The sequence below is a fragment of the Cynocephalus volans genome, chromosome 15 (genome assembly GCF_027409185.1).
Source record: "Cynocephalus volans isolate mCynVol1 chromosome 15, mCynVol1.pri, whole genome shotgun sequence".
Classification (NCBI taxonomy): Eukaryota; Metazoa; Chordata; class Mammalia; order Dermoptera; family Cynocephalidae; genus Cynocephalus; species Cynocephalus volans.
Window position 1 is genome coordinate 74,475,197 of NC_084474.1, and position 20,076 is coordinate 74,495,272.

The 20,076-nt window shown below is 33.1% G+C and overlaps 1 protein-coding gene across 1 annotated transcript in view; it reads left to right on the plus strand.

Annotated features, from left to right (window-relative positions):
- MTBP (MDM2 binding protein) overlaps positions 1–20,076 on the plus strand; it is an 82,809-nt gene that overhangs the window by 59,969 nt on the left and 2,764 nt on the right. Inside the window, exons 16-20 of the mRNA XM_063079857.1 lie at positions 4,748–4,903; positions 7,969–8,064; positions 15,920–16,186; positions 18,343–18,592; positions 19,195–19,308. Coding sequence (XP_062935927.1) covers positions 4,748–4,903; positions 7,969–8,064; positions 15,920–16,186; positions 18,343–18,592; positions 19,195–19,308 — 883 coding nt within the window. The remainder of the gene's footprint in view (positions 1–4,747; positions 4,904–7,968; positions 8,065–15,919; positions 16,187–18,342; positions 18,593–19,194; positions 19,309–20,076) is intronic.

Consider the following 20,076-nt stretch of genomic DNA (forward strand, 5'->3'; position numbering starts at 1 on the left):
GGTACATGAATTTATTTCAGAATTCTCTATGCTGTTCGATTGGTCTATGCGTCTGTTTTTGTGCCAATACTATGCTGTTTTCATTACTATAGCTTTGTAGTATATTTTAAAGTCAAGGTGTGTGGATATCTCCCACTTTGTTCTTTTTGCTCAGGATTGCTTCTGGTCTCTTGTTGTTCCATATAAATGTTTTAATTGTTTTTTCTATTTCTGTGGAATATATCATTGGTAGTTTGATGGCGATTGCATTGAAATCTGTAGATCACTTTGGGTCGTATGGTCATTTTGATGATATTGATTCTTCTAATCCATTACCTTTTAATAGGATGGAGTCACAAGAAAACCAGTAACCGGACAAGTAAATAGAATAATTGCAAACTACTATGTGTAGTGAATGAAATAAAGTACTGAGGGAGAGTAATTTTATTTGTTATGGGGAGGGAAGTGGTGCTAACTTAAATGAGGTGGATGATCAGGAGAGCTCTTGGAAGTTACATTTGAACTGTGACCTAATGAATGAATGGGTGAAGCACATTCAGTCATATAGGACCTAATAGGTCACCACACAGAGTGTGGATTTTATTTTAAGTGCATGGGTAAAGTTTTGAAGTATTTTATATCGAAGAATGATAGGATTTGATTTTGCAAAAATGTTGCTCATTTGTGGAAAATAGATTGCAGGAAGGAGAGTTAAGATGCAGAGAGATCAGTTAGGTAGCCTTTTTTGTAGGCTAAGTGAGAGATAACTGTGGTCTCAAACTATAGTAGTAGTAGTGGGGAACAAATTTGATATATATGTTGGTGGTAAATTGGAAAAACTTCCTGTGATAGACTGGATATAAAGAAGGAAGGAGAGGCATTCAAAATAATTTAGATTTCTGCTTTAACTGGGTGAGTGGTGTTCTTATGGAGGAGATTGATGGGAAAATTGCGGTGAGGACAGCTTTGGGGAGAAAAATAAAAAATTCTGTCTTAGGGATGCTAAGTTTGATCTATGAATTATCTAAGTGCCTGTGTCAAGTGGATTGGAGGAGAGACCTGGAACTCAATTTGGAGTTATCATCAGAAGGGGTTTTTAAATACGTGATAGTGGCTGAGGTCACTTGGTGAAACCATGAGGGGAATAGATAGGTATATAAGTTAGGTGGAAGAAGACAGTCAAGAAAGAACAGTGAGAAAAGGAAAGGTTACCAACAGAAGAACTTCAATTTATTGCTTATTTTGGATGGTATCTTTAACTTTCTACTGTGAAAGATGAGCAAATTAACACCCCTGTTTTTCTTCCCTTTTTATCCTCCCTCTATCTCTAACCCTTAGGTTACTTGCAATAGACAATTATTTTTCTTCTTAGTAAAGTATTTTTCTTGTTTCTCTCTCATTTCCTACTCTAACTTGGACAGACCCTTTCCACCTGCACAGCTATTATCCTGGTATTTCTTTTGATAACATTTCTTGATTAGTTCTGTACTTTTTTTGGATCTTATATCTTAAAGAGAAGTTCAATGCAGATCGATTTTTGTTTCTGAATATTTTATTCTGTATCTAAAACTTGTAGAATTTTCTATTTTCTTTAATGTTCTGAAATTACATGAGGCCATGTGTAGAATGTTTTAGTCTCAAGACTTTTGTCTTTTTTTGGCTCTGGGAAATATTCTATTATTTCTACAATAATTTCTTCAATTCTATTATTTCTTCTTTCCTGCATTTTCTTTTATTCTTTTCTCTCTGAAATATGTTTTTACTAAATACCTGTTTTAATTAAATATCCTGTATTGATTTTCTTTTTTAATTCAAATTTGATTTTTCTCTCAAAAATCTCTCCATGTTTTCTGATCTGTGTTCTAGAGTACTTACCTTTGCATTCATCTTTTCTGTTAAAATTTTGGGTAGCCGTATGTTAAATTTGTAATAATTTTTTCTTGTTCTTCTACCCTATTTTTTCATAGCAACCCATTCTTCTACTAATAATAAGATTTGAGATGATACTATAAGGATATGAATTAGAATTTGCTTTAAGGAAAAGATCACTCTTTTCCTTGAGTGATCTCATTTTCCTTTGCAACTGTTTTATTTATTCCTCTGGTGCTTTTCTCTTATGTGTAGTTTTTCTCTAGTGTCTGGTGGTCCTTGATTGCTTGATCATAGCTAAGAACTTAGGGCAACATTGCTTTATATAGGTATTTGGCATGTGTTTTCTCTCTGTATGTGTAGCTCTGTTCCCCACTTGCTCTCACCTGTATTAATGTTGGGGGATGGAGTGCAGGGTAGAGCATGCCTGGCAGGCTTCACATTAGGGCACACTTTAGGGTATCGGCAGGCAAGCAGCCTGCTTCATCTAGCACTAAATTAGGGGGGCTTTATTCTGGGCTGTCACCACTGACAGTGGGACAGGCCTCATGGTTCTGTCTCCAGAGAGCAGTTTTTCTGTTTTTAACTTGAGTTAAAAGCAGAAGGTGAGGTGGGGTATAGGAAGGTGGTACTTGCATAACTGTTTTAAGTACGGTTCTTAATATTCATCAGCTTGATTTGTGCCCATTGCCGCTGTCTGACCCCCAATTTAGAGTCTCACTGTGGCTAGGTAGAATTAATTCTACCTATTTTGTAGATTTTTCCCTAGTTTTTGCTGAGGATTTTGCTCCTCTGGTTTATCCCTTCTTGAAATCATTGCATTCTCTGGTCCACTGTTTTTTCCTTCTTCGTTTTCTCAACCATATTGTGAATTTAATCTCTGGTGTTTCAACATTGTGATTTTAATTTGTTCAGGTGGAGAGCATAATGTGTATGTTTAATCTACCATTTTTATCTAGAAGCTTGTCGTTTGAGGTCCAGGTCAAATACTACCTTTTACTTAAGCTTTTTATAATACTGCAACTCTTTTTACTTCATTCTACATTGGTATATTTATCTCCTTTCACTCTCCTCACCTTTTTTCTCCTACTTTAAGTCATACCTATAGAGTTTATTACAAGTAGTGATTATGGGTCAATAAATTATAGTGAACTTTTTCTAGTACCTCATAATGATATTTACAAAGTAAATGCTGGATAGATACTTATGGGAAGATACCATGAAATGCTTGGTTGGGAGCAAAACTTTTGTTGCACATTTTCAGAATTTGTTGTGTGTTAAAACAGATTTAACTAGAGAATAAAAGGATCATTATATAGTGAAATTCAGAAGTTGTAGGAATTTGGTTTTAGACACTCCCAGTCACCTGTTGTGTGACTTGTGTTGCCTTATCTTTAAGATGGGGATAAAAATTTTAGTTCTGTTTCAAAGTTGTGAAAATTTAATGAGATAATCTATGTAAAAATACTTTGTAAGCTTGAAAACACTAAACAAAATAAGGTGTTTGTCAGTGTTATTTTTTTTTAACCTAAGATATATCTTGGTAGTGCAATTTATCACAAACTTGGCTTTTAAATTGCTTTGATGTCCTTGTGCCCAGAGTTCTATATAAATGCAAATTATACGTTTCCCGTTGCATCTAGCCTGTAAAATGATTGAGAGTAATACTCATTAAGAAACTTTTGTGAGTCACTAGTAGACAGTAGCTATATAGAAATTAAACTCATAATGCAGTTCCTGCCCTTCTGTAGAATAAAGTTCAAAGAAAATATTTGAGAGTTTTTTTGTTTGACTATTTTTATTAGATTTATATTTCCAATTTAAAAATACAGGAAATAGGAAGGGGAAAGAGGCACTGTCAATTTATTGCTGATCCTTAATGTATACAATTATAAGTCCAAAACTGTAATGTCAATATATTACTCATGTCATTATCAGTAAAAATGCATAATTTGAGTAATATAATTATTAGGAATGGCTGAATTAGTGTAAAGTTAAGAAATTAATTTTCTGTATAGGTATTGAAAGATTTTATTTATGCTGTGGTGATCTGTGATTCGGTGCCTAATAAACTTTTAGCATTCTCTGAAGCTAAAGTATTTTCATCTTTCCAGTTTTTAAAGCTTCTGTGAGCTTTTTTGGTTTATAAAGTGATAGGGTAGAAATAGTACCTAGTTTGCAGTCAGTACAGTTCTAACTCTCATTTTAAATACCTGTGTCACCCTGGAAAAAATAGGAATAATTATTGTTTTTTAGGCTTGGTGTGCTGATTTTCACTTTACAAAGTACGTATTTTTAGGTGTTACCTCATTTTGAGATATGACCTATTTCATCTTTTTCAAGGAAGTTTGTGAGGATTGGTAATATATTATATGTAAAGTAGTTTGAAAAGTATAAAGTCCTATATATATTTCAGGTATAATAATGATTCAGTGCTTATTCATAATGTCATAATCATGGCTAGAAGAGTCCTTGGAGAGATTTCTGATTACTGTCTCATTTCATGGTTGTGCTTCAAGTAATCTTTCAAGTTCATAGAAAATTGGAACATTCAGTCCCTGTCTTCAAAAATTTATAATATTGTGGGGTTTTAGAACATATAAGAGAGTTTAGATTTAAATTTTATAGAATTGGTAACTTCATATACTATCATTTATAAATAATGTAACATAGAATTGTTAACATGGTAACTACAAGTTTCATTGTGATTTACAGATTTTTTAAAAATATAGTTTGGAAACTAAATGATTTGCAAAGATTTTACTTCATTTTCTTTCCTAAATGCATAATTCTTCAGTTTTCTTTCGGTATTTTTCTGATTTCTGCTCACATCACCTTTTTCTGACTATAGTGAATTCAAATTCCCCTTTAATAAATCTACATAACAATATTTTTCCAGAACTGGTTCATTACCCTGTTCATCTGAACAGTTGCTGGGCCACAAAGAGGGTCCAAGGGATTCAATCACATTACTAGATGCTAAAGAATTATTGAAATACTTTACCTCAGATGGATTACCAGTTGGAGAACTTCAGCCTTTACAGATTCAAAAAGGGTAAGTTATAAACTTAAAATTTCCACTTAATTCTAAGAAATCATTTTTAAATAGCATTGTATCTCATTTCCTTAATTAATTGATTATCTGTGCTACTAGAGCAAAATTCATAAGTTTGATCTCAGCTGGCCGTAATCTTCACATTTTATCTCAGCCAAATGTCCTGCTGTTTTGTGGTATTGAAAGGGAAACAGGAATAATAAAAGCAACCTCAGCATATTCCTTATAGAAGTAAACAGCTTCTATTTTGTCTATTTGTCTAACTTTTTAAGAAAAAATTAGAATTTGACTAGAACATTTTTGAAAAAATTCTCTTTTCTATGTTACTCTCTAGTTTTGATTTTGTCACTACTTGACTTGAGCATTGTCAGTCATACTTCATAGTAGGAAAACTCACACCCTTTCAACTGAAGAGAATGGGAAAGTGTAATAAAAATGCTTTTGAAACTATAACATTGCCAAATAAAAACTTAGAGTCTGTATGAATAATTTACAACTAATTTGACTTCTGAAATAACTTGCACTAAGTTATTAGTTAATAAATGCTGGATGTTGCTGAAGTTGACTGAATTACAGGTAAAATTGTGACATCAAATACTTCTGAGAATTGAATAATTTGCTCATTGGTTCAATTTCTTTTTGTTTATTCATTATTTTGAAAACCTTCCAAAGAACTTTAAAAATTATAGATTACTTTGATCACTTTTACAAAGCCTGTTTTGAATTATACTGTGGTAAATATTGATTTTTATTTATTTTATTTTTTAAAATTTCTTTTCTTTTCTTTTTTTATTTTTATTTTTTTTGTGGCTGGCCAGTACAGGTCTTGAACCCTTCACTTTTGTGTTATCAGCATCACACTCCAACCAGATGAGCTAACTGGCCAGCCCTAAATATTGATTTTAAGGATGAATTTCAGAAAAGGTTTATTTGTAGGTAGTTATATCTCAAAAATATTGTTATAGCATTATTGCCTTTATGTGTGTGTTCACTAGAGAGAGAGAGAGACATGGGAGCAACTTTGAAAACTTAAGGACCTTAATAACGCTGAGTCTTAATTACTTAATGATCTTAGTGATAGAGACTTACTGCTGACTTCAGTTCTTTTTCTGAAGTAGGTGACATAAAAATTGTATAATTTTGGAGTAATTTTCCTTTTCTCATAGCTTTGAGATAAATAACTTTTTTTTTGTGGGAATCAAGAAAGTGAAGAAGTAGTACACATTTTCATCTATTTAGTTATTGAATTACTGTCTTTTCAAATTATAAGCACAAACTGGTGGAATCAGATGGGTTTGCCAAATTGAATTATTTATTTATAAAGGTTGTACTCTTTTTGACTAGAATGTCTTTCTAGATGTACTGTAGGAGAGAGATAGTTAATTCTTTCTGTAGTTTCTAGGTGATTTATTTAGTAAAGTTTGATATGATTCTTTGATGCTAGTAAAGAACTGCATCATTATCAAATGTATAATGGTACTTCAAAAAGTTCGCGGAAAAATAGAATCAAAACGTAATGTGAACCTTTCTATGGAGTATTCTTGTATCTTGTATTAACTGTAAAGTTGAAGGATGAGCTTTCATGGCAATGAATCAGGAACCTAAGTGCTCTTAGTAAATGTCTCCTGTGCAAGGAGTCATCCAAAATGCTGTATTAAATTAAACAAAGCGTGACTCCTATGTATGTACCAAGGAAATAATAAACATTGACAGAACACATATTTATTAAAATGGTTTTTTTTTCTTTTAGAAAGAGCAAGTTGTGAGGGAAATTAAACAAAAATAGGTAAAATTGCTGAGAGGGACTGAAATGAGAAATGGGAGAAAACATGATAAAGGAAAGAAGTAAAATGCTAGAAACCTAAAGAGTTATATATTACAAAATTACTCATTTTAATCGTCACTCATCAAAATACTGGGGTCATTGCAAATTACTTTTTGTTGAAGACTTTAAATGGATGCATTAGAATATAAAGTCTTTTTTTTGGGATTCATTAATTGGCATATGTTTTACATTTTAATGTAATAATTTCAAATGCTTATTATAGTATTCTAGATAATTTTCTGTGGCAGAAGGGCAATTTTCCTTACTAATGCCATAGGGGGAAAATGTGATGGCAAATTTGTTCTTAGTACTCTACATACTATTTCCAGCTCTTCTGAATTCAAGCCCCAGGTATTTCATTCTGCCTATTAACTGTGTGAAGACCACTGCTGCATAATTCTCTTACTCCCATCTAACAAGTTGTGAGCTTCAGGACCTCAGTCTGTTACACAGGACAGTGGTTCCTAACTCAGGCAGAGAAGAGAGGCACGTATCAGAGTAACCCAGAGATCTTAATCTAATTGCAGTGACCTCCTTCTTCCCCAGATTTTGATGTACCCCTGCAGGTCTAGTTGTGGAAGGAGTGGAGCATAAATATTTTATGTAAGCTTGACATATGATTAGTTCTAATGTATCTGTTTATTGAAAACCTACTTCAGAAAAAGAACTGAAGTCAGCAGTATGTCTCTATACCTTCTGACATTTAAAAAGTTTTTGACTCTTAAAGTACATGTCAAGATGACTACATTTTCAGGCAAAGAAAGATCTGGGTTCCACATATGTTATAGTAAGAAATAAATACTTCTTTTGTTACCAAAGATTCAAGTAGGCTTTAATTATTCTCTTGCAAAAAAGGATTTAACTAAATGTGTATCTTTTAAAGATAATGATTAGTATTATTCCTAAAAAATATATAATAATATATAAGCATATAATAATATTTAGGAATAATTTCTTTTAGAAATAGTACTGCTTCCTGAATTTTCATTACAAATCCTTTCTCATTTTTCATTCTCGATCCATTTCTTGGAATAGTTTTGTGCAATAGGTAACATCATAACTTCAAAAACTTGAGGCACAGGAAATGTAACCGCTAGGCCTAACCTTGCTTCATTTCTTTCTTATGCTTTCTGGTGTACCCTAGCTTTTATCCCCTATAAAATTCAGTTGTAGAAGAGGAAGCCAGATTTGTTTCTTAAAAAATAAACCTTACATACAAATGAAAAATTTTTTGTTTCAGAGAAAAGACTTTTGTTGTGACACCAGAACTTAGTCCTCGGAAACTTCGGGTCTTACCTTTTGAAAAAGCCTCAGTTTGTCATTATCATGGAATTGAGTAAGTTTCTATTTACACTTTACTTTTCTGCATGTTGTTGCTGTAGCTTTTCTCATGTGAGTACGAAGAGTGACTGTGATAAAATGATATAAATTGAGACAGAATCAAAGAGAAATTATGTCAAAAACGTCAAAAAACAAAGCGCTATATACACAAATAATTTGTCTTCTATTGAAGAAAAAAGTTATTTGATGAATAGTCAGTTTTATAGGATTAAAACATTGTATTACTAGTTACTAGATATTTTAACTGATATTATTTTAGTGCCTATGTTTTAAATGTGTATTTCCACTACGGGTCACATTAATATTTCCTGGTCACTAATTACATTGCAATTGTTCAGAAACTATTAGATGAAATGTGTACCCATTCTTAACATGTTAATTATGTGTACATTTTTATAGAATTTTGATTGACCATTTTGAATAACATTTTTAAGGGATTCTCTTGCTTAAAGATAGCAGTTTCTAAGGTCAGGTTCACATCTCTCATTTTCACAAGGACAGGAAAATGGAAGATGTTGATAATATATTTTACCATACATTTTCAAGATCTTGATGATTCATTTTGCAAAAATGTTTCACATTCTTAAAGCAAAGCATTATTTTTATATTGATTTTCCATAAACGAAAATAGGAAAGGACTTTACTTTTTATAGAGGTACAGATTCTCGAAAGAGGAAATAATGTTGTTGTCTTTGAATAAGCATTGTCATTTTGTACTTAGTGTCACTTTGTACTTAGTGTACAAAGAGACCAAATCATGAAGTCCTGAAGATCATTACTGAATTTTGTTTTTGAGGTGATAAAACACCTTTTTTTAAAAAAATGCTTTTAATTATATGTTTAGGTTTCTGCCATTGAAAGAAATCTCACTGTTATTTGATAAATAGAATTGAAGTATTTAAGCAAGAGATGTTAAGGGACTAAAATAATATAAGTATAGTGAAAATAGGAAGAACATTACAAACTTAGGAGCTATCTAAGAAACTTAAGAGACCAGTTAGATGTCAGGGATGAGAAAGAAGGAGATGACAAGAATTTCTTTAGTGTCTAGCTTAGGAACATCGAGTGGATGTTGGTGCAAATAAGAAAATGTGGAAGAACACACAGCAAGTCATTCTAGGAATGTTCAGGTTCCTTGCTGTTTAAATAATATAGTTCACCTAAAGAATACTTATGGAAAGTTTGACATGAGGCGAAATATTTACTTACTTTATTTTTAGTCATAAAATCAAACTTCTCATTGAAGTCAGGTGTAAGAAGAACATACCTGCTGCTACCACTGTTTTTTGAAACCATTGTTCTGTATGTTCTAGCCAATAAATTAAAGTAAGGAAAGCTAGAGTCTAAAACGAGTATGTGTTTTGCAAAGGAAACCAAAGTAAGTTTTTGTTTTGTTTTGCAGAGAAGAGACTTTGCTTTGCAGAGTCTTTCTTCTGAAAGACTTTTAGAAGTAATAGGAGAATATGTAAAGTGGCCAATGATAAAATATGTATTAAAAGCACTAGTTTTCCTCTAAGTCAGCCATTTCAAACAAATTGAGAAATATCCCATTCAAAATAGCAAATAAAACCATAAATATTAGAAATAACCTTAGCAAGAAATGTAGAATGAAAAAAATTGCAAAAAATAAGGGACAAAAAGCCATGTTGATTTCTTAGGGAGAAACATACCTAGTTTCTCTTTGGGAAGATTCCATGTTATAGAGGTGTTAATTTTTCTAAAATAAATGTGAATATTTAATATAATTGTTATCAATTTTGAACTTTTTGATATAATAATTCTATAATTTATCTGGTAAGAAACCTTCCTTTTGTTTAAAGAATGAGATAAATTTTATTATACAACCAGAAAACTTTTTTTTTTTTTTGTCTTTTTCGTGACCGGTACTCAGCCAGTGAGCGCACCGGCCATTCCTATATAGGATCCGAACCCGCAGCGGGAGCGTCGCTGCCCCAGCGCTGCACTCTCCCGAGTGCGCCGCGGGGTCGGCCTCAGAAAACTTTTTTATAAAGCTGTTATGATTACAGTGTGGGAACTGGAATTGAATAGAGAGTACAAGGGAAAAAGTGAGAATACAGAGGAATTTGATCTGATAGAATTTCAAATCAGAAGGCAAAAGATAAAACATTCAGTAGATAATAGAACATTAAGTATTCAAATAAAAATAAGTTGGCTTAACTTCTTAGTTTATATCGAAATAAATCCCAGATGTACTAAGAATTAAAAGTGAAAAATGGTAAAGGTAAAGAAGTAGTATATAATGTAGGAGAAAATCTGTTCTAAAAGTAGGAAAGGCTTTTTTACTCAAAGGAAAAAAACGAAAAACAGAAGAATGATAGATTTGTCTTCGTTTTAGAATAGTGATGTCAGTAATCAACAACAACAAAAAAAGATTAAAAGTAAGAGTTAACTGGGGAAAATATTTTTAACATAAATGAGAAGGTAAATTTCCCTTATAATAAAGAATGCTTACAAACCTGCAAGAAAATAAGACAGATACCCCTATGGAAGAGTTGGCAAAATCTTGAACCATTTATTTATCAAAGAAGAAATACAAATGATCAATACACATCAAAAGCTGTTTTTCTTCACTAACCAACAAAAAAATATAAGTTGAAACAATAGTGAAAGCACCTTGCACTCAAAAAATTGCCGGTCATTTTGAATATAGTACCAGTGGTATTGGTTGGTGAAGGAACATGAGCAGCCCAGCTTATAGAAGTATAAATTAGGAGTATAGCCTTTCTGGAAGGCTGTTCAGTAATTTACTACAAAAGCTATGCAAGTGTGTATGACATCTGGTTGATTCATTCAGCTTAATGCAGAAATTAGTGATGTACACTGAGAGTTATTATGCAGGGTATTTTTCATGGTGTTATTTAAAATAAGAAACAATGGAAATAATGTTTATCTCTAGAACCTTGGTTAAATTATAATACATCCATAAAATGAAATTCTGTGAAGCCACTAGAATGCTTAAAATTAAAAAGACTGATAAATATTGGCAAGTATGTAGAACAATCAGAACTCATACACTGTTGGTGGCAGTATAAAATGATTTTACCTGCTTCAGAAAAGAATCTGGCAGATCCTTATAAAACTAAGCATACTTATATTCTATGGCCCAGCAGTTCCAGTGCTGGATATTTTCCTAAGAGAAATGAAAGCCTAGCTTCATAAAAAAGATTTGTAAAAGAATGTACATAGCAATTTTATTCATAATAGCCCCCAAACTGGAAATAGCCTGAAAGTATATCAGTAGGAGAACAGATAAATTACTGTGGTTTATCTATACAAAGCAATAGTAAACAATAACAAGGAACAAAATATTGATACATGGAACAAAATTAAACATCTGTGTGAAAAAAACAGTTGAAGAAAGAATATGAGGACTTTGAAATAAGTAAAAGGAAGTACAACATCCAATAATGAATAATTTCTGAAAGTCCTATATGAAATGCTAATTTGAATCTAAGTGGTTCAGATAAGAATTTTAAATTGTTTTGTGAACAACAGATAAGACAACTCATATATATCTGCTGAATTGTAAAAAGATAAGAAATGCCACTTGTCCCAGCTTTTTATTTCTAGTTGAGAGAATTATCGTTCTCTCCTTAACATCAAAAGGTTAGCAATGTTCCCCAAATAGCCTTGAATTTAACTAAACCTTTTAATTTGAACTATTTACATTTTTAGCTATATATTCTTTTGTGCAATTCATTATAAAAATTTTACTCTTTATTTGTACTAAGTTTACCTTAATCAAATTTAAGTGGGAGCTTCTTTGTTCTACTGTATAAAAATTTGATTAATACATGTCTTCATATAAAATATTATTGATTCTCTGCTATGAAAAATGAAGATTTGGTTCCCCTTCTCAATCTGAGTTTTCTGCTATTTGCTTTTGTGTTTTTAAAAATGTATTTAAACTTCTATTTCGTATTTCATTAGCTATAAAGCAGTATCTCCCCCTTTTTGTTTGATAATTTTAGGACCTCTTAATCTATTTAAGGAACCTAATTAACATTTCAGATATTTTGCCTTTAATTTGAATCTGAAAATTGAAACCAGTTAACATTGTTTGTATTATTATGATGAAAAATAGTGTTCACTACTGAGAAAATATACTAGTATTAACATTTTCTTTGCTTTATGGCCAAAATACTCCAGGACACACGTGTTTTTTTTTGTTGTTGTTCTTTTTTGTATCTTCACCCCTATAAACTCATTGAAACACTGATTTGAATAAAATAAGCTATAATAATTCCATTTTATATGCTGACTGAAGTAGCCATCATATAACAATATCTCAGATTTTTGTCCCCAAATGCTTTAGTTTAGTGTTGTTTATTTTGAGTCCCATCTCCCTACTTTTTCTTTCCTGCTGTTTGTAGTTTACTGTAGAAAAATTTTAATGATATACATAAATTTATGGAATTTGTAAAGAATATGTTCTTTATGATAATTTACCAAAATATTAAATTAAGACTTATTTGAGCACTGTTTTCTGATGGGCCTAAGTCTACACAGAGCTTTATTTATTAATTTGTACATATACAATATTATCAGATTCTTATTCATTGTAAAGAAGTAGTTCTCTTTTCCTCTTCTACCTACCTTCCCCATAAACAAACAAATAAATCTAGCAGTGACTCAGTTTTCTTTACTGTAAATTTATGCTCTTTAAGCTGGGAACATTGAGATCAGACTAACAGAGTTGTAGAAGGTGAGCACCATGAGTCAAGAAGATTTGGGTGTATAATGTGAGGGACTTATTTATGTTCATTGTAGATTATAGAGTAGAAATGAAATTCAAGTGAAATTTTAAAATAAAAATGAACCTGCAAAGAAAGTTCTCTTTTCCTATGTTGCTATGGGCTTTAAGAATCCCCGAGGTCTCCACTATGATATAAAGGAATATTTAGAAAAAATATGTTAACTGCTCAGGTGAAATTCAATGTCTCTTAAGGCAAAATGAAATACACCCAGTGTTGGCTTGTTTGTTTTTTCACTTATCTACCCTGTCCTGGAGTGTGAGATGCCATTGATTATAAATGCACTGTTTTCTTAAACAATAAATTAAACTCTGTTGGCATACTGTGACAATTGTTTGGTCACACCAGTCTCTTGTTTCTTTGAAATTTCTTTCATCTATTCCAAGAGATTTGGCAGCTTCTCCTGCTTTCATTGGCATTGCCTGGTGTGTGATAGAGGCAGTATTTTGTCTATTTCCTAGTTACAAAACAAAACAAAAAAGCTTCATCATCTTATGGGTATTTTTCTTTGTTAGGACCCATAAAGTATTTGGTTATTGTTTTGTAAGAAAACAGGGAATTGTAATCATTCATTGAACAATAAATACTTACTTCACTAATATCAAATAAATACCCTGCTACTCTGATTAAATTTCTTTCTAACTTACAAAGTAACTCTTTGTTTCAATGGCAAATCATAGTGTAATCATTTTAAAGGCATTTTAAATGGCAATTAAAATCAGTGTGTACAGTGTGCATAATTCAGTTGACAGTATGACATTATGAACAGCAGTGATCATGAGATGGGAAAGCTGGAAGAAAAAATATGCATCTCTTCTCAAAATTTCCCTGTATACAGGCTAATCAGGCATTACCTTGTCTCTTGCCTGGAACCTTTCTTAAAATTCATGGCTCTTGGGCCGGCCCTGTGGCTCACTCGGGAGAGTGCGGCACTGGGAGCGCAGAGGCTGTGGGTTCGGATCCTATATAGGGATGGCTGATCTGTTCACTGGCTGAGTGTGGTGCGGACCACACCGTGCCGAGGGTTGCGATCCACTTACCGGTCAAAAAAAAAAAAAAAGTGCATGGCTCTTAATTTTACTTTAGGTTCTACCAATTGTCCAGGATATAAGTAGGACTTGTCAGTAATCCTAGCATTGCTACGGATTATTAATGAAATATATTTTATTAAACAACAGACCAGAGAAAGAATATAGACAGAGAATTGAGAGACCTAGTTTCTAGTCCATTCTCTGACACCAACTAACATTCTGATTTAGGAACTCAGTTTTCTCACCTGTTTTTTTAAAAATTGTAGTCATATATATTTAAGGTGTACAACATGATGTGTTGATATACATATACATAGTGAAATGATTACTACAGGGAAGCAAGTTAACATCACATTTCATAGTCACCTCTTTTTTGATTTCTAATATACAATAAAATATTATTAACTATAGTTCTCATGATATACACTGAAACTCTAGATTTATTCATTCTTTGTAATTCTGCAGTTTTGTACCCTTCGTGACTTACATCCCCCCAACTCCCTATCCCCCACCTGTAACCACCTTTCTCCTCTGTTTCTATGTATTCAATTTTTTTTTTTTTTAGAATCACCTAGGCAGCTTTTTTAAAAATGTCAGTGACTGGGTCTCACCCCAGACCAAGTTAGTCAGGAAGTATGTGCTAGGGTATGTTGTATTTCTTAAAAGTTCTTCAGTGTTCAACCATGTGTTGACCGCTGAATAAGATGAACCTTAAATTTTACTTACGACATAGTATACTAAAATGGTTAAAGTCAGGCTCTGAGTTCACCAACCTGGGTTTAAATTATGGGTATGCTACATGTTATGAGCATACTGTAAGATTTGCTATGGTAGAAAATAAAATATATTGATGATAATGATATTAATAATAATAGCAGCATCCATTTACTGATTGCTTTGCTTGCATGTTTCAGGCTCTGATTTTTACTTGTACCCATTAGGGGAATCCTCATTATAGCTCTTTCAGATAAGTACTATAAATCTCATTTTGCAGATGAGGCAACAAAAGCATAGAAAATTTAAGTAATTTGGCCAGATTCACACAGTTAATTAGGAAAGGAGCCTGGATTTAAAACTAGGGAGTCCAGCTCTATAGTCTGTACTCTTAGAAATCAAATATGTAAGTGTCATGAAAGAAAGTTCTTAAAACCTTCATCAGGCAATGAGATGTTTGGGTAATGTTACATTCCTTGAAAGGTGAACTAAAAGCTTATGGATCCAAAAACCTGATTTTAGGGAGCATCTTAGGATTTTATAAATTAAAAAAAGACAGATAACAGGTTTTCATTTTTACAGTTGTACCATTACATATGTGGAACCATTTGTGTTTTTGTGATGCAGTTGGAAAAAGGGGAGAAAGTGAAGAGCTTTCCAAGGGCACACGTCTCATAGGTGATTTTTCTGATATGCTTGTTTATTGTATTTAGCAACATGGGATTTCTTTGAGTCCAGAAGCATTCACTGAGCTAACATTTCATTGATTCCCTGAATCAGATTTAGCTAGAAGCACAGACAGCTGAAGTGTTTGAAGAAAAATCTATCAGTCAATAAGGTGGGAAGTGAACTTCAAAGAAAAGATTCAGAATGTTCTGAGCTATTTGGTGAGCCAGTTTAGAATGCCTTTATACCCTTTTAGTCTTTGTGTTGAAAATAAACTTACCTTTTCTAACAGAAGTCGGCATTTCATGCAGTTATATATCCACCATGCTGAGAGATCAGAAGTTGATGGAGTTTTAAGAAGTATTAAGACAACAAGTATATTATTTTGAAAATAAGCCAAAGGATTAACTTAATCTTTTGCTCAGAAACACAGTCAAAGAGAAATCAGATTGTACTTCAGATTTTTTTTATCTTTTGTCATGTTTTATGGCAGACTAGAAAAAAACTGAAATTGTGAGGGAAGTAGGCTATTCATTCAACATTCCAACAATAATTAGGAAGTTAAGAATTTTATAAGTAAATGTCTTGCTTTTTTCTAATTGAAAGGGAAAAGCCTTTAGCTCTTGTGGAGGCCTTAATTTTAATGATCTTTCCTTCATTTTAGATACTGCTTGGATGACCAAAAAGCTTTAGAAAGAGATGGGGGATTTTCTGAACTTCAGTCTCGTCTTATTCGTTATGAAACTCAAACTACCTGCACCAGAGAAAGTTTCCTGGTACCTACTGTGTTGAGCCCTCTTCCATCACCTGCAGTTTTGTCAGAGCCTGCAAGTGGCCCTGATGGAGAAGCTTTGCAAAGTGAACTCCAAACTGAAGTATCCCGATTGAAACGGCGATCTAAAGATCTGAATTGCCTATATCCCAAAAGAAGGTGATATATTAAGTGAAGAAAAATAGTATCTTGACAGAAGATACTGTCAGTCTAGGAGGATTTTTATTTTTTAATATTAGTTTTTCAGATTAATTCCTCCATGCCAGGAAGTTTATTTTTATTGTGAGCAGTTAATGGTTTTGCTTATAAGTTATAAAAAGAAGTAACTTGGAAAAAAACACACTATTTCTTGTTTTATATGCTAATATACAGTCTAGTAGCACAATGTATTGTAAAGTTTTTAAGCCATGGAACACTGGAGATCTCTTCCCATAGATTAAACTGAGCTGTTCTGTTGAAGAGGGTGTTTCGGGATGGGAATTTTCCTGTTTGCTTTTCCCTCCCTCTCCCCTCACCATTTCCTGCCTGCATTGGCCTCTTAAGCAGTGGGTTCCATCAGGCACCCACCATTTTAAAACAACTTGTTACATATAAAATATAGTTTTAAAGCCTACATAATAGTACATCATGTGAAACTTTCCTAGATAGTTTTTTTGCTAGCTAAATAAAATATCCAAACACTTGCTCAAGAAGTTTATGTAAACAATGCTCTAATTTCTGTTGAATTTATATATCTTTAGAACCTTTGCCTAATTTAGGCCCTTGGCATGTAAAGGAAGCCTTAAATTTTTATTGTATTTAAATCTTACAATAAATATGAAATATGTGAAAGCAAAACTTTCAGATCTTTTCTTGAATAGTTAAAAAATTAGAATTCTGCTTCCCTGTTGTGGAAAACCTAAATTATTTTTATGAAGACTTTAAAACTCATGGAACTTTTTACACCTGAGAAAGCTAAAAAGTAAATCTATTAACATTTGGGATACTATATTTTATAACTTTATTTCTTATTTTTGACCTGCGACTAATAAAAGATATGTGTTTGAGAAAAGAAAGTACACTGTGACCTATGGGTTAACAGAATTGAAGGCTATAGGACCTGTCTTGCTAGGCTAAGGCCTGGAATCCTCATAGTACCAATTGTCTAGCTCTTAATCCTGCTCATGATGCCAATTGTAAAGCTAGGCAGCCACGCCAGTTGTCGGGCTCTTTTACCTGCTGATAATCCTGCTGACTGGGCCAATATTGAGCTAGGGTTGGGTCCGGAGCTCCCAGACCCCTCAAGCCCATTCACAGACTAGGTCATAAACCCTTCATGTGCCAGGCTGGGTCACCAGACCCCTTCACGCAGGTCTATGAGCTAGGTAACCGGCCAAAAGGTCCTTGGAAGCCATAGGTTGGAAAGCATGGCTGTGCCGGGCTGATGCTGACGCCCAAGGCCAATGCCCGCCTGCCTGCTTCACTAAAACTACTCTCTACTCTCTACTGACCCTCCCTCCCTCCCTCCCTCCCTCCCTCCCTCCCTCCCTCCCTCTGTCTCTTTCTGTCTCTCTCTCTGAAGAACACAAGAATAGCAACAAAACTAAAAAGATACATTGGTGCCCATGCGCACTAACTCCACACACACATACACAAGTTGCTTACAATAGATGTGCTAAAACCACACCCAACAGGACCTGAGGCGAGGGCCCTGACCAAACTATTCTATTTTCCCAACAGGACCTTTTAGAAAGATTGAAACAGGTGCCAATTTTATAGTTTCATTTGTATTTGTTTTGAAACTATTATTTATTTTGGACAGGCAGTTACATAAGTACAGTAAGATATGGATTGTGGTTTCTTTCTTAAAACTATCTTAATAGAAAAGTGTAAATACTTAACAGATGAGTTTTAAATCTATAAATAGCACCACCTGACATGCATAGCTGATTTATGTGACAAGTTGTAAATTGGAGGGGGCAAGAGTATAGTAATATTGCTTGTTGCTTTCTTTATTAACTGAAATTCTAGTTTGTTATTCATGGCTTTCTGTCTTTTAGTCACTCATTTTGTTTGTTATTCATTGCTTCCTGTGTTTTAATCACCCGTTTTGTTTGTTATTCGTTGCTTCCTGTGTCTTAGTCACTCATTTCAAGAACTAAAGAACATCTTTATAGTATGTTGATTGCTTATTTAAGGCAGTAGTAGTAAGGAATTTTATTTGCTTTTCTTGAATTTATGTTTGGATAGATATAGTTGTAAAATTTAAGGCAGAAAATACAGACTTCATTGTTGATTCACTTAATCTGTGTTCTTGATTTTTTCCCCTTCTATAGGCTTGTGAAATCTGAAAGTTCAGATTCTATTCTTTCTCAGACAAATGGCAATAGTAATCATCATCATCATGTGGTGACATCCAGAAAGCCACGGGCAGAGAAGTCATCATCAATAACTTGTCCATTGGTTCCACTTCCTAGCAGTGAAACTCCAAAAGTCACCACAAAGGCCAGATCAGGTCAAAAAAGTGTGCATGAATCTAAAACATCAACACAAATTAAGGAATCAAGATCACAGAAGCACACACGGGTAAAGATTTATTTCCCATTTTTCTTAGTTCTGCATGGGGAGAAATTAGTTTATTTGATTTCTTTAAAATATATGTCTAAAATTTTATGAATGAACAGAAAAAATGTCTAGAATTTACTTTAAAATAATTCAGTGCACGAAGGATGATGGGAAAATGAGCGGAGATGTAAATGAAACAAAATTAGCCACATATTTATCATCCTTGAAGCTGGCTGATAGATAAATCACGGTGGGGATTTGTTATAAAATATTCTCTCTACTTTTCTATATTTGAAATTTTCCCTAATAAAAAATAAATACACACCTATATATCCCTGCTGTGTGTAACTTTTACTCAGGTTTCTGTTCAGAACTCATAAGTTTAATTACTTTCTTTCTTAAGATACTTCAGTCATTTCCTGCTAACATACTAATCCTGTGTCACGTGTGACTGTGTAAATGTTACATATACCTTTTTTTCTCTGTTGTTTTGTCTTAATGGGCTTATCTATCTTTAGCACAGCTAAAAGATCCTGTAATTCACAGGACTGAACTCTAAAGCTGAAATAATAGGTTTGTACCTCTTCCAAGAAATGTTGGTAACCTGTTATATTCCATTCAAGATATTGAAAGAAGTAGTTGCTGAAACCCTGAAGAAGCACAGCATTACTGAGGCTCATGAATGTTTCAGTGCATGTAGCCAGCGTCTTTTTGAAATCTCTAAGTTCTATCTAAAGGTATGGTGTCTTCTCTACTAATGGCAAATTTTAGTTCATGTTCTAGTTTGACATAAAAATGTTTAAATGAGTTTTTTTTTAATACTATTAGCATACAACTTGCTGCCACATTTTTTTTTAAATGGAGATAGGAGAATTGAAGCTAAGATATTTTACAGTTGACTTATTTGATTTTAGTCCTCATATACAGAAAGCTACATTTTAACTGAAGTAAGTGAGTCTTTGACTTAAGTTGATAATAAGCTTAAAACATGTTTAGTTAGTAATTTTATTATATAGTGAAAGGGCTACTAGTCTGAATATCATAACACTCAATTTCTAATTTTGGATCCATTATCACCTAGTTTAAGACATTGGACAGATCAGCCACTCAGATGACTGTTTTCTAAAACTTAGATGGTGTTAGATTATCCCCAGCTTTAAGAGTTTCTGACTTGAATTACAGTTGTATGTGGGTTTCTGGTTAAAACTGCAGATTTGATTCTCATTCTTTCTACAATCTCGCAAGAAAAACAATATTAATCTACAAAACCCAAGCAAAGAGGCAAGAAAAAACTGTAGAAATGTTTTTAGTACATTGTTGAACAAGAAAAAGCACATGGAAGCATGGTGTAGCAAAGTAAAAGGAGTTACAGCCTAAGTGCCTGCCTAGTGGAATATCAGAGAGAACCATGCCAGTTTGACTCACACAGTCTCTGAGATGCTCAGGATGTGAAGACAGCAGGTACCATGGAAAGTAAGGGCAAGACGCCAGGTTGAAAACAGAGG